Source organism: Podarcis cretensis, assembly GCF_951804945.1.
Source record: "Podarcis cretensis genome assembly, chromosome: 8".
Classification (NCBI taxonomy): Eukaryota; Metazoa; Chordata; class Lepidosauria; order Squamata; family Lacertidae; genus Podarcis; species Podarcis cretensis.
Window position 1 is genome coordinate 77,663,353 of NC_137177.1, and position 24,309 is coordinate 77,687,661.

The 24,309-nt window shown below is 49.0% G+C and overlaps 1 protein-coding gene across 10 annotated transcripts in view; it reads right to left on the reverse strand.

Moving 5' to 3' along the window:
* CASZ1 (castor zinc finger 1) overlaps positions 1 to 24,309 on the reverse strand; it is a 446,064-nt gene that overhangs the window by 34,202 nt on the left and 387,553 nt on the right. For 9 of the 10 annotated variants that reach the window (XR_013841587.1, XM_079986666.1, XM_079986664.1 and 6 more), the window contains 3 exons: positions 22,720 to 23,569; positions 18,903 to 18,971; positions 3,006 to 3,096 (listed from right to left, as the gene is read on the reverse strand). Coding sequence is in view for 9 of the 10 variants with exons in the window: in XM_079986666.1 (XP_079842792.1) it covers positions 3,006 to 3,096; positions 18,903 to 18,971; positions 22,720 to 23,569 (1,010 nt within the window). In the remaining variant the exon portion in view is untranslated. The remainder of the gene's footprint in view (positions 1 to 3,005; positions 3,097 to 18,902; positions 18,972 to 22,719; positions 23,570 to 24,309) is intronic. The other variant, XM_079986665.1, reaches the window with a different exon arrangement.

The window sequence follows — 24,309 nt, forward strand, 5'->3', positions numbered from 1 at the left end:
ACCTTGGTTTGGGAAGTGTGGAAGAGGCAGTCCCACATTAAATTGTGAAAGCTAAGTACTACTTGAGGCGGTGGGGAAACATGAGTTGCGGGAGGGCCTTTGGAGGAAGAATCCCTTTCATACAGGCTCAGCAACTGTGCACTCTAAAGCCATTTGTAGCTTTAACAGTGTGTTCATAAGTAATGGCAAAAGGGTGGCAATGTGTGAACACCACAAAAGAAGGTTGGATTTACAACAAACAGCATCCCAGCCAACCGAGGCTTTATTTTGAAATGGGAGAAATGGAAAATGCAAGCACCAACTGAAGTGTTGTGAATGAAACTGCCCTAGCTCAGGACATCGGAAGCTGTCTTATATCGAGTCAGATCGTTGGTCCATACTGACTGGCAGCAGCTCTCCAGGGTTTCAGGGAGATTGAACACGGAACCTTCTGCATGCAAGGAGATGCCCTGCCACTGAGCTAAAATCCCTTCCTACAGCTTAGGAAAGCAGGTTTCCATTCTTAGAGACACCTGGTTGGCAAGACTTCAATATGCAGACAACCCTTCCCTTTCCAAGTACCCAGCACCTCGAGACGCCTATTCCAAGCTCTGGTAAGGAGGCTACAAGCCCAGTTTAGCCTGTTGGATGGAGTAGGTTGTCTAGATGCCAAGAAAAATACCCTCTGGACACATATAGGAAAATATCTCCCCCTCCCCCAATTCCCACCCATTTTCCTGCTATACTAAAAATAAATCCTGATCTATTTTGGTTGCTTTTATTAAATTTTGGGATTTACACAGGAACGCCAAAGAAGAGCCACGGGCTGATTTCCCCAAGGCGTTATATTACAGGAATTCCATTGCCAATCACCGTTAATTTGCGGCCACTTATTACTGAGCGCCGTTCATTATAAGAAATATATATCTCGCCTGCAGGGTAATTTGCATTTGGAAAAACTCAGCCTAAAGCTTTATTCCCTGGTGGGATCAGGCGATTCCACCCACAGGCCTGGACAGCTCCCAAGGTCTGTTGCAAGAGCCTCCCTCCCCCCTTTTCTTCAAGGCCCTCTTGTTTCCTTACGGCCCGTCTCATCAGACAGATGGCTCCTCTTTGGTGCAGAATGGTCACTGCCCACATCCCCGGTTCAATCAATAGAAACCCACGGGGCCCCCCAGGGCTTGGCCAGGACTGGGCCAGTTTCCCTTGCTGTGGTTGAAGTTGTTCCTCCAAGCCTGGCGGGTGCCAGGGCAGAAATCCAGATTCCGCTGCGGGCAGTTCCTGGGAATCCCTTGCACACCTCCTGCCCCACCACGTGTGGAGGCCCTAACCACAGAAACAGCGGCGTCACTCGCTCAGATTCAAGTGCAGAGTAAACAAACACAGCATGTGACTGGGAAGCTGGCTTGACAATCTTGCCCTGGCACCTCTCCCGGCAATTGCAGCCTGGCTTCTGCCCCTTCCTCCCAGCATCCAGCCATCTCTTCCCGAAACTAAACCGCAATCTCAGGACCGCTGCTTGTCTCAATGGCTGCTTTGCATCAGTAGCTGCTGAGGCGTCACTTGGCCAGCTAGGCTGAGCCTGATTTGTCACCCGCCCCTGCCTGCTTGACGGCGCAGCTCCTCCAGGGGAAGCCAGGGGAAGCCTGTGCTTCAAATGGTGTCTGCTGGCTTAAGGTTTCTACTCGTCTTGCGCTGTCACAGGAAGCTGATTGCAGCCTGCTTATAGGATGATGCCACTGGAATTGAGGTCCGATGATGAGGCTACCCTTTCGGGAAAAAAGGTTGTGTGTCTGCAGACCATTAGCTGATGCCAGAGGTGAAGAACCTTTAGCCCTCCAGATGTTGCTGGACTACAGCTCCCACCACCAACCCCGACCCCTGGCCACGCTGACTGGGACTGATGGGAGCTGGAGTCCAGCAACATCTGAAGGGATGCAGGTTTCCCCCCCTTCGCTGGCCTATGGGGGAGTTATATGGTGAAGACACCCCAATTTGTACATACGGGTACAGTGACTGGTTTTGTGAGTGCCTCTGACACGTATTTATCCTTCTAATCCTCCACGGGGCAGTGGCTGTATCTAACCAGCTGGTCATCGGCAGGGTATTGTCATGTGCAGAACCTTCAAAAATGATTTGCAGGGACGCTCATGGTTGCATGAACAAATTCCAGGATTCAGTTCCTCTGGCTGAATCCTGTGATCCACCATCCAAATCTCAAAGTGTTCCTGGGGCACAGTAGGCTTTGATCTCAATGATACAGCTATCTACTGTGCCAGGTTCCTAGTAGAAAACAAATCTGGGGTGGCTTCACAGGCTGCATACATACTGTGAATCTATAGCACATTTCAAGCACGCTCCCACTTCGTCCCAAGAATCCTGCAAACGGTATTTTACTCCACAGAGAGCGACAGTTCCCAGTGCCCGCAACAAACTACGGTTCCCAGGATTCTTTGGCATGAACAAACATGCTTCAAATGTATTGCGTGTGCACAACTCCGTAGATGCTGTATTAATAATGCAAGACTTGAGAAACGATCCTTGTGCCAATGGGAAAATCGCTCCTGCAGGAGGCGATGTTACAGCCAGCTACTGTGACTCAGAGCACATTGGCTACTGCATGGGCAATGATCATCTGCAGGGCACCAAGTTGGGGGAAGGCCAGTCTACTCTGACTGGCAGCTGCTCCCCAGGGTCTCGAGTAGAACGAGGCCTTCCCTATCAACTACCATTGAGAACTTATCGCTGGTAGATGCCAGGGACTGAACCTTCTGAATGTGTTCTGCCACTGAGCTCTGGCCCTTCCCAAGCAGATGATCTCACTGTTGCTACCTTTTGCTGAATCAGGCCACTGGTCTATTTAGCTCGCAGCCAGTGTGGCGCTCAAAAGACTCAAACAAAGCTCCTCCCCTCTCCCCAACAAACCCTTGCTGTTTCAAAGCCTGGGAATGAACTTTGCCCCACCGTACTATTTAAGGATCCTCCCCCCCCCCCCCGCCGATGATTTATTTTCATTTGGTTTTTACCTGATAGTTACACTCCGGGTCAAGGCAGTGATAATGTTCTCGGTATTGGTATGCACAGTGAATGTGTCCGCAGTGCTGGCTTCCGGAAAACCTGAATGTGAGAAAGAAAGAAAGAAAGAAAGAAAGAAAGAAAGAAAGAGGGAAAAGGGAAGTGTGAATATCATGAGAGCATTTTTCAAAGAAAATAAATTCAACCCCGCCCCTGCCTTCCTTGGTTAGTCAGGTGCTAATTTCAAGTTGGGTTCACACTTCTTGGAGCCTGGCATGCGGTGCTGCTATGTTATGCGTTGAGCTACCTGCATGAGTGTCTGACATGAAATGGGAAGTCATTATGTCTATATGGTCCCTCCGGGTTCACGGAACAAGGTTTACAAACCAACAGCAAACTCTGGTTTGTTACCAAGGGTTGTTTGTGGGCTGGGTTTGGATGGTCCAATTAAACCACAGTTTGCAACGCATGGCTTAGCATTATGCGTGAACCAGGCCAGAATACCAGGATCGACAGCAGGAGAGAGCAACTACTCTCATGTCCTGCATGCGGGCTTCCCACTAGGACATGTGACTTGCCACTATACAGAGCAGGATATGAGATTTTGTAACAGTAGATTCTGCATTTGCATGGCAAACCCACAGAATGCACTCAGCTGTAGCCACTGTCTGGGCAAGGTGCGACGTTGCAGAAACCACAGCAAGGTTTCTATATTGTGCTGTGTGTATCCTCAGTCACTATCTGGAGGCTTGAATGGTGCAAAATTTTAAAGCTGGCTTCCTGCAGTGAACGGCTCTCTCCGCGGAAGCAATTTGTACCTACAGAATGTTTATAGGAAACGGCTAGAAGATCCACACTCATGTTAATTAAATTGTGGGGCTAGCTAGCATCTCCGCTGGAACGCTAAACCCAGCCATAGCCCAGTGGTTAAAGTGCCTGCTTGGCATGCAGAAGGTCTCAGGTTAAATTGCCAAAAGCACCTCCAGGTAAGTCTGAGAGAGACTCCTGCCTCCTCTGTTCCTGCAAATGGCCACATCTCTTTATATGCAAAAGGTCAAAGGTGAACACAGGATGCTGGACTAAATGGGCCACTGCCCTGATCCAGGAAGCTTTTTCTTATGTCCAGTTCACAGCACCTCCAGGTAGGGGTGGGACAGACTCCCTGCCTGAAACTCTGGAGAGCCTCTGCCTGTCAGTGTAGGCATTACTGAGCTAGATAGACCATTGGTACAACTCAGTATACAGCAGCTTTCTGTGCTCCCCGTCCCCAATGCTTTTCTGCATGTGCTATATGAAATAGGTAATTGTAGACTCTGGTTTTGAGAAGCAGAGAAAGGGGCAGCGGCAGCAGAGAGGGGAAGAAACAGAACTCAGAAAACTTCATTATACACAGCGTCACGACTGTTGGGTTTATCTTACTCAGTAACGCCTACACTGAGTGGCAACAGCTCTCCAGGGTTTCAGGCAGAGTGCAACCCCAGCCTTGCCTGGATTAAAACCTGGGACCTTCTGCTTGCAAAGCACATGCTCTGTTACTGAGCTACGACCCTTCCCCCAGAGAGCAAGAGACAGAGGCCTGACTGTCTGCTATAAGGAAAGCTTGGCTGGACTACTGCAGTCCATGATATGCCGGGGAGCAAAGGCATAACAGTCAGCAACACAACAGGGGCTTGCAGAAACCAGCAACCAGGAGGGTGCATTGTACAGAGCATATTGCGGAGTAATTTGAAAGGGGACTCCGATGGGGAAACATCCAGAGCTAAATCGCCATCTGCTCTGAGGTTCCAAATGCCACACGGCACTATATTCCTTATGAGAGCCTCTTGGGGCGGGCATCAAAGAGGAGCCATGAATTGAAGGGGAAACCGAGGCTGCGGCCCAGGGGAGGAATGGCAGGAAAAGAGGAAAGAGAGAGAGAGAGTTAAGGACAGCCTTTTTGGAGTGGAAGATGGCAAAAAGAGAGGAGTGGTGGCAGCAGGGAACATGGCATTTGCAAAGCACACAGGAAGAGGTGGTCAATTGCAGAGGCAGAAGGCCTTGAAGAGATGGAAAGGGGGGGGGGGCGTAATTGACAGAAGAGAGGGGCATTGCTAAAAAATTTAAATCGCTTCTTTGCCACGGCGTTTGCAGAAAAGGGGACAGATGCCAGAAGCAGACATGCCTCTCCCAGGGGAGGAAAGAAGGAGAGGAGAAAGAACTGCAAGGAATCAGGAATACGCCAAGGCAGGTGATTGAGAAACCTGAGCAGTGGCGGAGAGATGAACTTTAGAAAAACAAAAACAAAATAGCAATTTTGGCCTTGGGAACAAAAGGTAAACCAAGTTCTTCTTTGTTCAGATTCCAAAATGGCACAAAAGATTCACAAGGGTTGCAAAACAGGCTCTTTTCCCCACCTAGTCTGCATCACCAACCATCTTCACCTGGTTTTAAATCCTATCAAGTCCAGGGAGCCCTCGCTCTGCCAGGGCACTGAGGATGCAAGGGAGAGGATAACTCTGCCACCATCTACAACTACAGACCCAGAGGGAGAAAACCCAGGGAGGTTTTAAACTCAGGTTAAACCTCTGGCAGAAACACATCTTAATTGGAAAGATCTAGATTGCACTCGGGAGATGTGATGATAATAACAGCACGTTCAATTTATGGTCTTCGCTCTTTCTGTTCCAAGGACACCATAGTAAGAAGTATGAGGCATGACAACAGGCACCCTTCATTACAATTGGCAGGGTGGGGGGTTAAGCATACGTTTAACTCTTGCTCATTGTCACCAAAGGACTTAATAAAGTCCTTTAATCTGGGCTGGATTGGGCCCTGACTCCCATAAGGTTTCTGCTAATGGCAGTCTTAATAGTGGCAAAACAGGTGTTCCAATATGCCTTATCTATTTCCTTTCCAACAACGCTAAGGGCATTGAGGGTGCTGTTTTGGCCCATCAGATGCCCACATTTCATATGAGAACTCTGCACCCCACCAATCCACATGGGTGGCAGAGCTTTAGGAGGTATCAGTCTTGAACAAATGATCATCGCACTCATTTCTACGTCAATTCCTCAGTCCAGAAGAGGCACCCTGAACCAGCTGTCAGAAGCAATAAAACTACGCAATTAAACAAAAAAATTAAGACCCACCGGATCTTCCCCTGCCTCTTAGGCCCTCCTCCACCCATTGTCTCCTTGGTGGTATAAAGTGGTTACCCTTTTCTCCCTTGAAAAGAGCTGAAGGAGAAAGTTGGAAGAGTGACACTCTTTCCCACTTCCTCTTTCTGTTGTATATGTACTTCAAGGCTCACAGAATTATAGAATTGTTAGAGTTGGAAGGGAGCATGAGGGTAATCTAGTTCAACTCCCTGCAATGCCGGAATATTTTTGCCCAATGTGGGGCTCAAACCCATGATCCTGAGATTAAGTCTCATGCTCTACTTGAGCCATACCAGCCGCTCAGATTAATTCTACTGGATCCAGTTTTTATCCAAATCCCTTGAAAAAGCAAACTGTATGTGAGCGTGTGCATGCACTTTCTCTCTTCCCACAGCACTTGCTCCAAATGTGCCCCTAGGCCTAAGAAGGTTGTCGAGCCCTTCCCTATTCCCCTTAGTTGTCTATACACTCGCCTCTCTGGTTGTTGACATTTGCTGAAGCCGCCTTGCTAGAAGTGCTTCTGGGTCCTGCCTCTGCACTCCTGACTCCTGCTCCTTTTCCGCCTACCTTGCTCTCCCATAAGAGACTGAGGCCACATTTGCACCTGACATATGCAACAGCACCATGCCACTTGAAGCAGTCATGGCTTCCCCCAAAGACTCCTGAGAAACGTCGTTTTTTAAGGGTGTTGAGAGTTGTTAAAAGGTAAAGGGACCCCTGACCATTAGGTCCAGTCTTGACCGACTCTGGGGTTGTGGCGCTCATCTCGCTTTATTGGCCGAGGGAGCCAGCGTACAGCTTCTGGGTCATGTGGCCAGCATGACTAAGCTGCTTCTGGCGAACCAGAGCAGTGCACGGAAACGCCATTTACCTTCCCGCCAGAGCAGTACCTACTTGCACTTTGAGGTGCTTTCGAACTGCTAGGTTGGCAGAAGCTGGGACCGAGCAATGGGAGCTCACCCCATCGCAGGGATTTGAACCGCCAACCTTCTGATCGGCAAGTCCTAGGCTCTGTGGTTTAACCCACAGCGCCTCCCGCATCCCATGCGTTGAGAGTTGTTACGAAACCCCTATTCCCTTCGCAGAGCTACCGTTCAGTATGAATTTAAGCAATCAATCCCTCTTCCCAGGGAACTCTGACAACTAGCTCTGGAAGGGGAATGGGGGTCTCCTAACATCTCTTAAACAACACCCTTAAACAACTACAGTTCTTTGCTGAGAACTCTTTGGGGTAAGCCATGACTCAAGTGCATTAAATGTATGGTGCAGATGGGGTCTGAAATTCTTGCCTTGCTGCCACAGGTTCCTCATGCCACCACGCTCATCTCACCCTCTTCTCTCATGTCTAATTCAGGGGTGGCTGCCAGACCTGTTTGGAAATATTTGTTTTTTGCCCACTCCGAGTGTGGTGCACCACCAATGTGCCCTGGGGATATGAGGGCAGCTGAAGAGCTAATTAAGGAGAGTGCCTTCTGCCAAGAAGTAGAGCCATCCGTCACGCCACGCAGCGACCCCCACAGGACATGCCAACCGCTGGCGCCAACTGAAGTGTGGCAAGAAATTCTGCTTGACGGAAGGCACAAGAGGAAGTAGCTGCAGGGAGGACAGGGAGCCCCACAAATTGCTGATTCACAGGCACTGCCAGACAGCACTGTTCAAATTCATGTGGCCATTTCCACCAAGAAAGGAATCCCATAGCTCAGTGGCAGAGCATCTGCTTGGCACTTAGAAGGCCCCAGGTTAATTCCCCAGTGGCATCTTCAGGTAGGGCTGGGAAAGACTTTCTGCCTGAAGCCCTGGAGAGTCCCTGCCAGGCAGTATAGTCAGCAATGAGCTAGATGGGGCAAAATGCTGATGCAGGATATAGCAGCTTCCTATGTTTTAAGGGAAGGGACATGCTAGGGATCCTGCTTGGTGTGCAGCTGGCAGCAGTTTCAACCCCCTGCGGCATCTCTAGGTACGCCTCTTGTCAGAAATGCTGGAGAGCTGCTGCCAACCAGTGCAGGCAGCACTGAACCAGATAGCCCCACGGCCTGACTCGGACGGTATAACTCAGCTGCTAATATTCACTCTGAGCTACTGCTCATTTAAATCAGTGCTTCTCAAACCTGGGTCCCCAGCTGTTATTGGACTACAATTCCCATTGTCCCTTGCTAGTAGGACTAGTGGTGAGGGATGATGGGAGTTGTAGTCCAACAACAGATGGGGACCCAAGTTTGAGAAGCACTGATTTAAATCATCAGCTGCTTTGGGTGGGCTGAAAAAGACAGGATGCAAATTTAACTTCCAGGGAAAGCCCTGCTTTCATTGGCCAGAAAGATCCCAACCCTGCTCCAAGAGGAAACCCATGCACTGCACTGGCAGATAAGGGCTAGCCTCATTTTACACCAGATATTGCCATGGTCAAGGGGTAGATGGGGAAGGTTAGTGTGACTAGCAGGCAAAAATCCATTTACCCCTGAAATTAACAAGATCAGCAGCAACGGCACATCATGCCAAGGGGTCGAGGCGTGTGTGTTTGGGGGTGAGGAAGAGGTCTGAAGAACTGGGGGATCAAGAGCAAAGGAATTTTCCCCGGTCGATGCTCCTGTTGTTAATAGGTTGCTAAAGGGTTATATTTCTCCTCTGCTCTTTCTGACACTTGAAACAGTTCAAACTTATTAATTTTTAAAGGCCAGCATCTGTTTAGCTCCTCAAAACAGAAAAGCTTGCACACAAGTGCACACCTGCTCATTTTGCACACCGTCAAAAAGCCCCCCCCCCACACTTCCAAAGGCAGACTGCAAACACAATTTGATCCACACAGGAGGGCAACTGACACAACAGGGCATTTCATTTTACTGGGGTGAAACTTAGTTTTTGCAAATTTCTTCGGCGAGGGGGCCTTAAAAATATGCTTTCGGGTGTGTGAAATTTAAATCTATTATTTTTGTGATTGGACAACATTTAGTTTGGTAAGTCTACACTGGATGAAGAAGCACATAAACTGCTTTCTGAAAACAAAATACTTTTAATTTTACCTTCTGAAAATGTCAGGCAATGCTAAAAATAATACTACCATTTTTATATGAATTCTGTGCAATTTTACACACATTTTATTTGCCAAGCAAAACTAAATTATATTAATTGAACCGAAAATATCTTTTGAAGTCCCAAGTCATGCCACAATTTTTTAGTACCCCTCATTTTGGGCATTTGAAAGTTGATACGTTCATCACGCCCTATTGGCACAAAGTGCTCTTCAGGCTTGTCGTTTCAAATATATGGAAACAAAACCTGCTTCAAAAAGCTGCCTGTGCAGACAAAATGGTTGCAGAGCGAATGGCCAGGCTGTGGTGCGAGCACTGGCAATGCGTGGGTCTTCTCCCAAAGGTCAGTGGAGCAGCAAGAGGATTCTAGCAAAGGTGCCTTAAGAATACACAGTGGCTACATGGCCTCAGTGGCCCTGTCAAAGACCCACATAAGAGCCTAATTAGAGTTTAGCCTCCTTACTGGCCAAATGGTCATAACTTGCAGGATCGCCTGACCCCATGCAATGCCCACTTCAACCACTCTGATCGCTGGAACCGGCACCATGACAGATGCCTCACAATATTCGTTCCCCATTTGCAAGAAGCCAATCCTGTTAACATGGCAGCACCTGCACTTTGAAACTCCCTGCCTGTTGACACCAAGCAGACAACTTTGCCGGGCTCTTTTTGGGGCTTGCTTCAAATGTGTTTGTCTAGGCATGTCTAGACATGTTGAATGCTGACGTGTGTTATCATCTCTTTTGATTTTAACTGTCTTTTAATAATAACATTGGGGGGGCCTTTTGTTTTTGTGTTTTGGTAAACTGCTTAGAGGTTTTATTACAACCACGTGGTATTTTGGGAAAATACCGTATTTTTCTGTGTATAAGACACCCCCTATTTTTGGGGACTCAAAATTAAGAAAATGCACTATGCATTATCCATGTATAAGACGACCCCTTATTTTAAACTTCAAAAATTTGGGAAAAAATATAGTCTTATGCACGGAAAAATACAGTAAAAAAAACAACCCTGGTCCCAGAAGCAAAGGAGAGCAGGGGTTGCAGCTCTCTCTCTTGTTCTTAAGGATGAGGTAAGGGTTGCATGATGGACATATGTGCACTGAAAAAAACTATAAAGTCATGTACCTGAGGAGTCTGGGTGTTGGCTCAACCTCCTTCTTCATCAGACTCTATACTTTGACCACCAGGCATTAAGAACATTAAGATGTGCCTGCTGGATCAGGCCAAAGGCCCATCTGGTCCAGCATCCTGTTCTCACAGTGGCCAGTATTCGGTTCTGCTGGGTACCTTGCTGCACTTCTGCCAGGCTGCCATTATCACCTTTGAGAACTCAGACTCATAAGCAGTGGTGGAGCTTCATGCTCTGGCACCGGGGGGGGGGGGGGCAACGGAGAGCAGTGTGGGTGGGGCCCCAGCTGTGATGGCACCCTACTGGTATCGCGCTGCCGGTGGCGGTACGCTCCGCCCCACTCCTCTTCCTCCACCAGTGCTCATAAGACCTGAGTTATTAAACAGCTGATGTTTGCCTCTCACATCAGGGATAAAGCTCAGACTCTCAGGAAGGCCTGTGTCTCAGCCAGGATAGGTCCCTCGAGCCATGCGGGGCCTGAAATTCTTTTGCTATCCTCCTAAAGTGTGCCAAAATGGCAGACCCATGTCTGCAAGCCTGCCTCCCCGCAACCTTCCTGCCATCTTAGGAGCAGAAGAGGCATTTGGGCGACATCCTGTCATCGACTGATGGATGGTTAATGTTCGATCTCTTCCATATTTGGACCTTGCAGTAAGAGCTGCTTTCAGAAATATTTATAGAGGATTAGGGGGTAAATTATTAAATAAATAAAAATCAAAGGAAGAAGGGAAAATTCATGGTTCCTGTGCAAAAATAAAATAACATATAATTGATTTGATTTGATTGATTTATAAATTGCTCCTGCTCAGAGTTGGGTAGCAACCATTTTAAAATCAAGAATATTGATATCTATATCTAAAATATATGCAGCCAGAATGGTAAAACTCACTGCCCTCCACATGCCCCCATGTGCCCCAACCCTGTTTATTCAGGAACACAGGCATTCAAGACTCTCTGTCTGCATCCAGAATGACAAGTCTCCCTCCAATCACAAAATCACCCCCCTTGCCGTAATGACCAACCCACTACAAAGAAGAAGCAAGGTGTGTTGTGGGGGGAGATTTTGTAGGTTGGGTGTAAGGTATACCCTCTCATACTCCTGCTTCTCAACAGGAAAGGCAGGGATGTTGGGAAAGCCCTAGGTCTAATATCCATTGAAATCAATGGACCTAAGTTAGTCATGCTCATTAATTTCAATGGGTCTACTGAGTAGGGCTAGTATTGGCTACAGCTCAGAGTGTCTGACTTGGACTGGGGAGATCTGTCTTCAAATCTCTGTAAGACCAAGTCATGGATGGCTTTGGCCAAGTCCCTCTCTTGGCCAGGCATGGTCCAAGGATAAAATGGGGAAAGAAACCCCCCATCTACAATGATTCTGCCACTGTGCTGCCAATGAGGCAAGCAGCCTTTCAAGCTGAACTTTAAGATTTAGGCAGAACTCGGCTGCTTCTCAGGCCTGCTGTGGAAACGTCAAAGAAACCCCTTACTCTCCAGTATTCTTCTGTAACAATTGGAGCGTCAGTGATAAATTTTCTCTATGCACCAAAGTGGCTTGTCTCTTCAGCACATGCCAGAAACATCATAGTAAAGATTCTTCTATATTAGTGATAGTGTCAAGGACATTGGAAGCTACTTTATACCGAGTCAGACTATTGGGCTCATATAGCTCAGTATTCCCTATGCTGACTGGCAGTTTCAGGCTCTCCAGGGCTTCGGTCTTTCCCTAGAAATGCCACTGTGGACTCAACTTGGGACATGCAAAGCAGGTAATAATAATATAATAATTTATTATTTGTACCCCGCCCATCTGACTGGGTTTCCCCAGCCACTCTGGGCAGCTTCCAACAAAGATTAAAAATACATTAAAATGTCACAAATTAAAAACTTCCCTGAACAGGGCTGCCTTCAAATGTCTTCAAAATGTCAAGTAGTTGTTTATCTCTTTGACATCTGATGGGAGGGTGTTCCACAGGGCGGGTGCCACTACCGAGAAGGCCCTCTGCCTGGTTCCCTGTAGCTTTGCTTCTCGCAGTGAGGGAACCGCCAGAAGGCCCTCGACGCTGGACCTCAGCGTCCAAGCAGAATGATTGGGGTGGAGATGCTCCTTCAGGTATACTGGGCTGAGGCCGTTTAGGGCTTTAAAGGTCAACACCAACAGTTTGAATTGTGCTTGGATGCTCTATTACTGACCTATTAATTACCAAAATTCTATGGACAGCCTTGAAAGGCATTACCTATGCTACAGAAATGTCTAACAGGTACTCCTTCTTTTCAAGGACTCCTGGAAGATGCAATTCTATGGAGAAAACTAGGGATTTTCAACAAGAACCCCCACTATAGTGAAATCGTCCAAATTCTTTGGCGCTGTTGGAGAGCTGATAAAACCAATGCAAGTGCAGTGATGTGCTTTTGGTAGGTGGTCCTTCAACATTGGAGTACATTTGTTATAACTCTGCAGATTCAGTGGATGTGTTCGCATTCCACGCTTCGTACAAATGTGCAGGCTCCCAGGGAGGAGATAGCAATTGCTCTGCGCCTCCCCAGTCCTTTTAGTGCAGTGTGGCAGCTAAACCAGTATAGTTAAGGTCTGTTCTATGCTTACAGGTCATGGTTGTGGAGCAGAGAGCTTAACCGTGATCCCAGGAGCTGAAGACACGCTGAGCCAGGTGTGGGGAACCTTTGACCCTCCAGATGTTGCTGAATTTCAGCTCCCATCAGCCTCAGCAAGCATGGCCAGGGGTGGTGGTGGGAGTTGTAGCTCACAAACGCCTGGAGGGCGAAAGATCCCGCATCCCTGTGCTAAGCCAAACATGCTGAGCTCAAAGAACCGACGGGGAGCGAAGTGGGTCCCCTCCAGCAGCTGATTAGGCTTGCCTGGACATGTGGACTGGACCAGTGTTAATTTAAATAAGCTCTCAAATCAGAGAGAAGGGATCCCTTGAAAACAGGTAGAGGTGAGAGAGCCAGGGAGGAAGTGACATTGAAAGGAGTGTCACTAGGGGAGCTGGTGACCACACACCCTGGCGCACTATGCTCATGCCCAGATGCGTGCGGCCCCCGACACAAGCAGATGTGCGAGAGAAGCACTTTGTTTCCTTCCCTTGACTTGCCAGATCTGGCAAGGGCTGCTAAGAGAGACCCAGATAAATAAATACTAATAAAAATAATAAATACAGAAGTCAGCATGCTTAGCGAGCATTTACACACTCATTACTCTGTAACGATGATGTGCATGACGGGAGGAAGGGGGGGGGGAAATACCATCAGCTAACAACCAGCCACCCCCATTACAAGCAATGTGGGGGGAGCTCATGTAAACAGATATTTAAGCAAGGCCCTCAGAAGAACCATCTGCCAGTGTAAAAAATATTATTATTATTATTATTATTATTATTATTATTATTATTATTATTACCACAGAAAAAAGAAATGCAAATATACAGAGTAAAGTGTGGAGCCCAAACAAACCCTGAACTAGCTGAGAGAGAGGATCCGTTTTGATCACACAGCGATGGAGCGTCCCTGGGCAGCTTTCGGCAGTGCCTCTTAACGAACTCATTAAGCTAATTGTGCTGTGCAGACACAACCTCTTTCTACCTCTACTCCTTTAATTTAGGGCTTTAAAACAGCCCCCCCCGAAAGAACACCCACATGTAAATTAAAGCCAAATGTCTGGCTATCAAGAACAGGTGAGCTGTCATAACCTAGAATGTGCGATTCTAGATGTAAACTACTTGACTGACTGGTTTGAGGGACAAACAAAAACCCTCTCATGAAAAACAGCCCAAGGAGAAGATGCTTAGAGGTCTTTTGTTCTACTAAGTGGCATATAATTTTTGTTAGATAAAATGATTAAAAATAAATGAATATAGCTCTGAAGTTCAGCAAATATATAAGCTAAAGTATAAGTTGCCTCTCAGCCAAGGCTGGCCAAAGCTGGAAGCAGTGGCAGCAAATCTCCCTGCCCACCCGCATCCCTCTGCCATCAAGGTTCAAGAGTATCCAAGGGCAATCTAGGTAGTCTTAAGGCAGAGAAGCACATTTCCCCATCCCTAGCAGTGGAAGCACAACAATAATAAATTCAATAACAAACAATTTGCTGCCCTTTCAAAACATCTAACGATAGGGCCGGCCCAGCTCAGAGCATGGACAGCTTCTGTTTAGCTATCTATTGGTAGATCTCGCCTCAAACCATTCATCTTGATTATTACTATTTAAACCATCCAAGCTCATGGCCACCACCTCTACTTGTGATAAGCAGTTAATAAGGGCAGATTCCTAACAGATTCATATTTCTGCCCTGGGGCCCAAATTTGTGGCTCAGGTTATAGTGGGGTAGTCAATGTGATGCCCTCCAGATGCTGCTGGATTACAAATCGCATCATCTATGAGTATTGGCTAGGTTGGCTGGGAATGATGGGCGCTGCAGCAGTACAACATCTGGTGGGCATCATGTTGCCCACCCCTGGGTTGCAGCCAAAGAAAACCATTGAATTGTAAACAGGAGGTGGACAGCATGGGAAGGCTATACCACCCTGCCCGCAGAAAAAGAGGCCCTGCTCTGTGCACTGCCTGGTGTCGAAGAACAGCTGGGTGGGATAAGAGATAGGGCCTTCTCTGTGGCTGCACCCAAATTATGAAACACCTTGCTCTGTGAAATGTGGCTGGCCTACCTTCTCCTTACTGCTTTTCACCCATATGGCTACTTTTATTCCAGCAGGCTTTTCTCTAAGGAGGCAGCCAATGTTTTAGTGGCTTTCAAAACCACCCTTCCCTGACTTGGTGATCTCCAGACATTTTTGACTACAACTCCCATCAGTTCTTGCCATGTGTGATGGGAGTTGTAGTCCAACACATCTGGAGGGCACCACACTAGGGAAAGGTGCTTTAAAGTGTGGATTCCATCCCTTTTTCATAATTGCCGTACGAGATTGCAATGTGGCACACTGTAAGCTGCACGAAGGGGAGTTTTTGCACTAGAGAGTTTTGTAAAACCAAGTACAGTCATACCTCGGGATAAATATGCTTCAGGATAAGTATTTTCAGGTTGCGCTCCGCGGCGACCGGGAAGTAACGGAGTGCGTTACTACCGGGTTTCACCACTCGCGCATGCACAGACGGTCAAAATGACGTCACGTGCATGCACGGAAGCGGCGAAACGCGACCCGCGCACGCGCAATCGCGTCTTACGTTCTATTCAGAATGCGAATGGGGCTCCGGAACAAATCCCATTTGCATCCCAAGGTACCACTGTACATAAATACCAAGCAGGTGCAACTTGCAACAGGGAACCTGTACTGTTGGGTGAGTAGTTTCTTTGGCTGACTTTACCACCTCACTAACCTCACTAACCCCAAGGTGGGTGGCTGGGAAGGAAGCACGCCACCTCCATCTTACCATCCCCTCTGTGCACAAAGGAAAGGAAAGGAGGAGAAACCTCCTGCCAGTTTGGTCCACAAAGGAGAGGCCTCCCCTCTCCTCATCTTGACTAAAGACAGGCTTATAACTAATGAGCTTATAACTTATAGCCACGCAGGCTCCACTGTGTGATTTAAGGCCCCTGAGGAGAAGGATTTTAGACTAAGGGGGGAGTAAAAAAATTAGTATGAGAAAGCGGTGTGTGTGTGGGGGGGGGGTTCCCCTATGTATAAGTGTGTGGGCTTTTTGCTTCAGATCCATACAACTGGGACAACAAACATCCCTCTGATTTTATGACTCTCAAGCCACTAACATGGATTAGAACCAATTCTGATCTTTAAAGAGGGAAAGGAATGGAAACTAACCACCTTTGCTTCAGCTGTATTCTGAAAACAATGGGCGGCAGCCAATGTTTGTCCTACTCAGAGCAGACCTATTGAAATTATGAAACATGATTCCATTAATTTGAATGAGTTTACTCTAAGTAGAACTTAAATGGCTACAACCCAATCCTGTTGGTTGGTGTCTGCTAAGACAAGGGTTGGGAACCTTTGGCCCTTTAATGTTGCTAGACTACAATTCCCATCATCACCCCTGGCTACTGGTCATGCTAGCAGGTGCTGATGGGAGTTGGAGTTCCAACAACATCCAGATGGGTTAATCATTTACGGCTACAGACAGACATTTTGAAATACCTGAAGTCGGAATGGAAGACGGGAGTATACCTTGTAACATGTCCACTCTTGGGGGTTTTGCCTCTTGTAGGCATTTTTGTGGGATTTGCTTTTGTATATCTTGTTTCAAAAAACAGCAAACCCTGTTTGATCAGGGAGGACAGGGAGGCTCTCTTAAGAGCCAGTGTTGACTTTTTCCAGCTGCATCATCTGTCTCCAGAAACCCCACAGCAAATGAAAAAGGCAGTAAAGAGGGTTGGGTATTTTGTTCCTTAGTTCAGGCTTAGAGGGCATCTAACTTTGTTTTTCTACTAAAATAATGAGATCCCACCAACCGAGGCCAGATGCAAAATGGTGGCTCAGGAAGGAAGAGACAAATGGCTATAGCACCCTGCTAACTATATGATGACCTGTGCAACTGAGTTACTACAGACTAGTCACTAGAGACTCTAATGGACTGATTTAGGAGGGGCCTTTTCCTATTGTGTTTGAACAGTTGCTACCTCCTGAATTTCGTCCAGGAATCTAGGAATGCAGATCTGCCTCCTGCCCACCCGTTTCCTAGGCTGATAAGCCACTCTTGGACGCTTTGGGAGGGAGGCTGGGATATAAATTAAATAAACAAATAAGAACAATGACAAAAAAACCAGCCTGGAAGAGAGCAGTGAGGCCTATTGACCATGGCAGGTTCCACACCTCCTAGATTACAGACAATCTTTGTTTCTGCTAAGGATTGCACCCCCCTAGGGGTAAATTCTTAGGGGCCACATGCTGGCAGTGGGTGGGGTCTGAATCCAATGCCAGCCCCCCCTTTTTTTATTTTGCCCCATCTCTCTCTCTCTCTGCCACTTCCTCTCTTTGCCACTCCCTTCTCTCACTCTGCCACACCCTTTTCTCTCCCTCTCACTGCCACCCTGTTTTCCTTATTGCCGCCCACATAAAATTAACAGTAGGGCCACTTGCAGCCCCAGGTTTGAAGGTTGACATAGGAACAGAGTATGAGGCAGCTTCCTGTGTCCCGGAGTCCAGCCAGTGGTCCATCTAGCTCAGAACTCTCTCTACTGACAAGCAGCAACGGCTCTCCAGGATTCCAGACAGGGAGTCTCTCCTAGCCCTACTTGGGGGATGAGCCTGGGACTTTATGCATGCAAAGCAGTGGGTTATGGCCCTTCCCTGCTCCCAGGGAAGGGCTGCAGCCTTCCTGGCAGCCTTTGCCACCATTTCATCAGGGTTTCACAAGGGCTCCTCCTGATGGATTCTTGATGGGCAGCCTTAGCACAGCCTCAACGCCAGCCTTCCTTCCAAGCTGCTGCCCTGACGTTTCCATCCCTGGTCCCTCTCTTTAGGCAGAGGATGCCAAACGGCCGTGGCCATAACCTCTACAGTTCCACTGAGCTAGCGTTACCACCTCTCTAGGCGAATGAAAATAAACGGCGGCTAATTTGCCTAGACAAATTAATTGCAGCGTCTCCAAATAATAAAAATATGTCAACTGAGAAATCCAGCCAGCCAGCCAAATACAGCAAAGCAGGACAAATGCATCCATCCCATGGTGCTGTGCTAATGGAGGGGGAACCTTTGGGTTGTGCATCCAACCAAGGCCTGCTCTGAGTAGACCCGTTGAAGTTAATGGATCTGAATTAGTCATGCCCATTAATCTCAGAGCAGGACTAACCTGGGATACAATTCATTATGCTGAACCCACAGCCTTGGCCTTCAACACAAAACTCGCACAGGAGACTCTGGATAAACCCCACAATGAATAGATAGAAAAGAATGAATAGATAGAAAAGGCTTCTCTCAAGAAACAGAGACTGCAGAAGGCTGCCTTATAACAGGTCAAACAGCTTGCCCACTTAGCCCAGTGTTGTGCCCATTTAGCCCAGTACTGCCATTGGCAGCAGTTCTCTAGGGCCACAGGCAGAGTGGGATCTTCCTGGTCAATTGGAGATGCTAGGGACCTTCTGCCCACAAAGCAGGTGTTCTGCTGCTAAGCCACAGACCTTTCTTTAGGACACAGGAACATAGGAAGCTGTCTTATACTGAGCCAGGCCATTTGTCCATCTAGCTCCATGCTGTTTACACTGATCGGAAGTGACTCTCTAGGGTGTGAGCCAGGGGACATTCCCAGCCTTAGCCGGAGATGCTACAGATTGAGTTTGGGACCTTCTGCATGCAAAGCAGGTGCTCTAACCACTGAGCTACGTCTTCATCCCTAAACAGAGTGAAGGTCCAAGCCTCTGGAGGCCAAGATGGCTGATTTTTCTACTCTAAGAATCGGGGAGAGACTTTGTAAAGGGTGGGGTTTCAGCAGGAAAGTTGGTGGTGGGGAAGTCAGTGTGGATGTCAGAGAGAAATGGAAAGACTCAGTTCCCGCAACTGGCTTTTTGCATTTCACCCAGACAGACAGACAGAGACCCCCCACCCCTCGCCCCTGCCCGGTTCTCTGTCCCACAGCCCCCTCCGTCCTGCTCCCGAGAAAAACCCAAGGTTGGGGGCGGGAAAAATCAGCCTACCTGGCAATATATTTCTGGTAAATATTTACATCTTCGGTGACAGCTGGTTTGTCAGTGGTTAATCCGTTCCTAATGAGAAACACACAGAGGGCAGAGATGGTTAGCGCAAGGTGGTGTCAGGACACACTCCAAGCCCCCTCTCTCTCTTGTGGAACACCTAACATCCAAGGACAATGGCATGCCCGGGAGAGAGGCACGTGTGCGTCTCATACTTCCTGGCTGCTGTTAAGGAGAGATGCCTGTGCATCTCCTAGTCCCTGGCTGCACTTACTTTAGCCCCAGTTCGTTATTTATTTTCCCATAAGTCCCCTCTTTCAAAAAGATGGCCCTCTCTTTTCTGGATGAATGTATGAAAGGCTGGTTTGCAAACAACATGTGTGATGCCTATATTTTTTAAAAAAAATGCAACACAGGGCATGTTTGTTCACTTGCTGAACAAATCACTGGTGAGCCCCTGAAGTTTTCTGGATGGAAGGTTCGGGAGCCAAAGCACCAAACTTAGGCACTAATCCCAGGAGAATGTGCACCATCTTAAAAAGCTGTTGCTCAGAGGTTAGGAACAGAGGAAGCAGCCTTAGAAAAGGTCAGACTGCATTTGTCCACCTAGACCAGGGGTCGGCAAACTAAGGTCCGCGGGCTGGATCAGGACCAATTGCCTTCAGGATCTGGCCCGTGGACTGTCTGTGGATCGGCATGGGGATTCTGTTTGTTTGGGCTGCACCATTCCCCCTGCCTGGCACCATTCCATCCCCCCCCCACCGTGCCGCCGCCCCCTCCCTCCCTCCTCCTGGCTTCTCCCCCCCCCCCGCCTAGAGAAGGAAGGGGGCTGGGCTGAGCTGGCTGAGCGCCATTTTAAGCAGCCCCTCTCCGGAGCAAGCCCTTTCGCGGCGATCATCCTCCCTCTGCTGCTGCCACTGCCCTGGTGCTCCTGTGGGCCAGAGAGTGGGGTGAATGAGCTTGCTCTGCCTACCCACGAGAAGCAGCGGCGGCGGCAACCCCAGGGAAGGTAAGCGCAGCAGCTGGGGGTGGGGGGTGGGTGAGGAGGAGGAGGACTACTTGCCTCCCTCACCTCTTCTTCCAGCTCCCCCCCCCCCGTGCCACTTCTCCGGCCCGCCACAAGGTCTGAGGGACAGTGGACCGGCCCATGGCTAAATTTTTTTGCCAACCCCTGACCTAGACCTAATACTCTTGACTAGCAGCAGATCTCCAGGGCCTCAGCACCTTTTAAAACTGGGGTCCTGAGTTACTGTTCCCCTGGCTGAACAGTCCTGCTTCTTGTCCCTTGGACCTTTTATTTTGTGGTATGCAGGCAGCAGCCACACCTGCCTTGGGACTGTGGCAGCCACTGTGTGCAGAGGGGAGTGAGGCAGGTGAAAACACCTGGGGGAACAGGGAGTGCATGTGTCATAACATCTCCACTCTGCCACTCTTAGAAGGTAACCCCCTTTGAACTTTGGGGCTCCTGCTACACAATACAACCCACCCAACTTTGAGCTTGCTCAGGTAGGCCACCCAATGGGCAGATGGAAAAGCCACACACCTCTTCTACATGTGAGGTAGAAAAGAAAAAGAGGAAAGAGCTGCCTGCTTCTCACACCAGAGTGACATGCCCTCAGCTTCCCAAAGCTCTCAAGAGGACAGTCACACAAATCCACAGCACATAGAGGGAACTGCGTCAGACGCTCAGCATAAAACCTTTGCGGTTTCTCTTGCCTCCCCATCCACCACCCGCATCGCCTCCCATCCCAAGGAAGTCTTGCGGGCAGAGCAGAGAGCGCACTTGAGGTTCATCGTCCAACCACGAGGGAAAGAGAGAGTGCGAGAGGACGAAAGGCAGGAAGGAAGCAGAGCTGGGATTGTGATTAAGAGCAAAAAAAGGAAAGGGGGATGGGGAGCCAAACGTGCTCTAAGTTGGCAGCCACACACCTGGCTGTCCTTGATGAACTCTGGGCTGATTGGCATGATTAGAAAGGAACACACCTCAAGGTGTCTCACAGCTGGCTGTGCAGTGAAGTGGCCACCTGATTGGCCTGGCGCACAACCAAGTGGATCCCCTGCCTGAAAAGAGGGTGCAATATAAAACCCGAAAGGGCCATGCAATGGGGCAGGCCGGCTGCCTCACTGAGCAGGTGACCAGTGGGTTCTCTTTGAATTCCTCCTAGCCATCTGATTTTAAAGCATCACATATTTTTCTTCTTCTCTTTCCAGCCCCTTTGGCTGGCCCTTCCCAAACTTCATACCACCAATTATGGGCCGGTGCAGAATGTTAGGAGAAGCAGAAATAAACTATGTGCAGGAACGGGATCGGAATTGGAATAGTTACTCGTACCCTAGCAGACACTTCCCTGCCATGGTCATGGGATATAAGAGGTAAAATATCAGTCCTAAGCTAGGTGAGATCCCTAAAGATTGGAGTGCAACATTCAAAATGCTTCATCCTTGTGGACAACGCCAGCTGGCAATGTGGGCAGCGCTCCGGGGTTTCAGGCGGAGAGACTTCTTTGCCCTTCACCTGCTCCCGGTTCCATTTATAAATAAAATGAAAACATGAGATTCTGACATCAAAGCTGGGACCTTCTGCACACAAAGCAGCTGCACTGTGTTTGGGTCTCTGCATTTGGCACACAGCAAGAAATATGGGCGAGACCCAACTTACCCTCCAAATTCACTTGACTCACATTGACCTTAAGGGACTGATCCACTGAGATTAAGTGGGATGAGCTTTCTTAGCTCTGCTAGAATCTAGTGATCCTGGGGAATAAGGCACTGACAATGGGGGCCACTCATAAGACAGTGATGGCTGGTGCATATTGGGATTGGTAGGGTAGGAGGCAGGGAGACCCACTGTAGCCAATGACAAGCAGAGACACCACCTGAACTGGTTGTGAGTAAGGAGGAAGGCAGGTGGGGATTGGCTGAGGGTAGGCTGGGGGGGGGCAGTGGCTCATTCTCTCTCTCATGGACTAGACTCCGCTGCTCATTGATAGCCAGCAGGGTTTTTTCTACCCGTAAGAGGGTGGTGACCTCCAGTTGCAGTTCGACTACAGCTCCCATCAGCCTCGAAAACCAGCAAGACAAAATGGCCCGCAAGTCATAGCCCAGCAACAGCTGGTGGGCATCACATTGCCCACCCTTCAGCCACCAGCCTACCCCAAGAGCAGTGCATGCATTACACTGGGCAGGATTGGATCCACTTTCCTTGAGTGAATCCCAAGCTTGCTTTCAACAATGTGGCTAAACACCCTACCTGTCTCCTACCTTGTACCCCAATCTGGTTCCTCTATGTCAGGCCTGGCCTTCAGTTTTATGTCACCAATACTTGGCCCCCCCTCACCCCATCACCCCCTTGCAACGTTTTGGCTGCCATCATGAAACTGGTTGCCTCATTGCGGCTGCTGGACTTCTCAAGCTGGTCCTCTCTTGACCATTTTTTTGAATCAGTGTTAAAAGCTCCAAGTCATCTCATGTGAGATTTTTGTTGTTGTTCTTGTTGTTATGCCCAAGAAGACTCAAGACTTCAAGAGCTGGTTTCAGCTTTCGTCTTGCAAAGGCCTGGGCCCTGCAAATGCAATTGCCTTGGATTTCTGGGGCTGATAAGGAGAAAGAGAGAGAGAGAACCCCAGAAATCCGAAAACCCACCAGGTCTCTAGGTAGTCTTGCTCAACGCTTGGCAGCTGGCTTCAGCCATCCCTTTGCACGCTAATCCAGAAGGCAAGCAGAGAGAGGCCTTCTGGAATAAGCTGCTGGATTTTCCTGTCCTGCCCTTTGAGGTGGAGGTAAGATGAACGTGAGGTGGGGTGGGAGGGGGAAGACTTACTTAACAGTGGAAACCGTTCCAGTTGTGATGGAGTCCGTCTTGGAAAACGTGGATTTCAGGTACTCTGGAGTGTTGAAGGGCAAAGACACCGGCTGCTCGGGTCCGGCCACTGGAGCGGTGCTGGGGGTGCTGGCGAGAGGGGCGGGGCCCAAGCTGGGTGCCGGCGCTTTGACTGGGGTCAGCTTCTGGATGTTCCTGACGTCGTACTTGGAGGGGCGCCCCACTTTGCCGGTCTTGAAGGCGATGGCCCCTCCCATGTCCGGGCTCCCTTCCCCCGGCTTGAAGAGGTGCAGGTACTTGACGTTCTCCAGGTCGTACTTAGAGGCCTTCTTGTAGGTGTTGCCGTTCTGCGGCCGGAGGCTCTCACCCGTCTTCAGCTTCTGGATGAAGAAGTCGTACTTGGAGGCCCGAGACATCAGCCCTTGGATCTGGGAACTGCTGGGGGAAGGCAGAGGCAAAATGGTGGCTTTCGTCTCCGGCAGGAGGGAGGTGTCGGGAGCGGGCAGCCGGATCACTTGCCCCAGGGTGGTCGGGGCCTCCTTGCCAAGCTTGCTGGTCATCTCCTCGGTCTTAGCTGGGTGAATTGGCCACGGGACTTGCTCGCCAGCCTTCAGCTTGCGGATGTACTCTTCGTACTTGGAGAGACGGGCTCGCTTGCTCATGGCGTCCTCGCCAGATAGGGAGGTGGCCACGACAGCAGCGGTGGTGGCCTCTGAGGTAGCGGCGTTTAGCTTCTCAAAGCTGATCTTGCGAGCCAGCTCGTCCCGCATGTTCTGGTCATCGTAGCCAAACATGCCCAGGAACTCGTTCATGGTGGTGGCGGCGTAGTCCCGCAGAGACGAGGCCTCCCCTGGAGTAAGCAACAGAAAGAGAGAAGACGCGTCACTCAAGGGGGTGGGTTTCCCCTTCCCCTCTGGTGTTGGTGTGTGTGTGGGGGGGGGGCGAGGGGAGGGGAGGAGAAGGGGGGACGAAAGAGAGAACATGATCTACCGACATTTGGCTCACTTGTTCGGTTTTACGACTCTTAAATTAATTTGTTTTTTGAAAAAAAGTAATTAATACTGGGGTAAAATAAAAAGAGTTCATCAATGCCAGGAAAATCAATTTCCTAAATGTTCTAGCCGATGGCTTTTCAGTACATTAAACAAAGTTTCATAAATGTCTCTGCACTCTCGCCTTGGCCTAATATGAAGAAAAAGTAATTTTACTGGAAGTGAGGCCTCTGCCAATATGCCAAAGGCGTCACGAGCTCCCCTTCTCTATTTATGTGGGTAGGTGGGTGGGGTGGCAGCAAGGGGAAGGCTATGGGGTAAAGGAGCAGGGCGGGAACAGAGAGTATAGTGGTTAGAGCATTGGACTAGGACCTGGGAGAGCAGGGTTCAAATCCCCACCCAGTTTTCAGCACGGTGAATGGGACAAGGCAAACAGAAAAACTGCCAGAGGGCCAAAGTTCTCCAGTTGTGCTAAGGGGGTCTGATCCAATTCATGGCTGCAAAACATATATCAGGAACGTGGTCCCAAACCATGAAGCCAATGTGGCATTTTAAGATTTTGGTTGGTGCTGGATTTTGCCTGCTCCCAGTGCTTCCT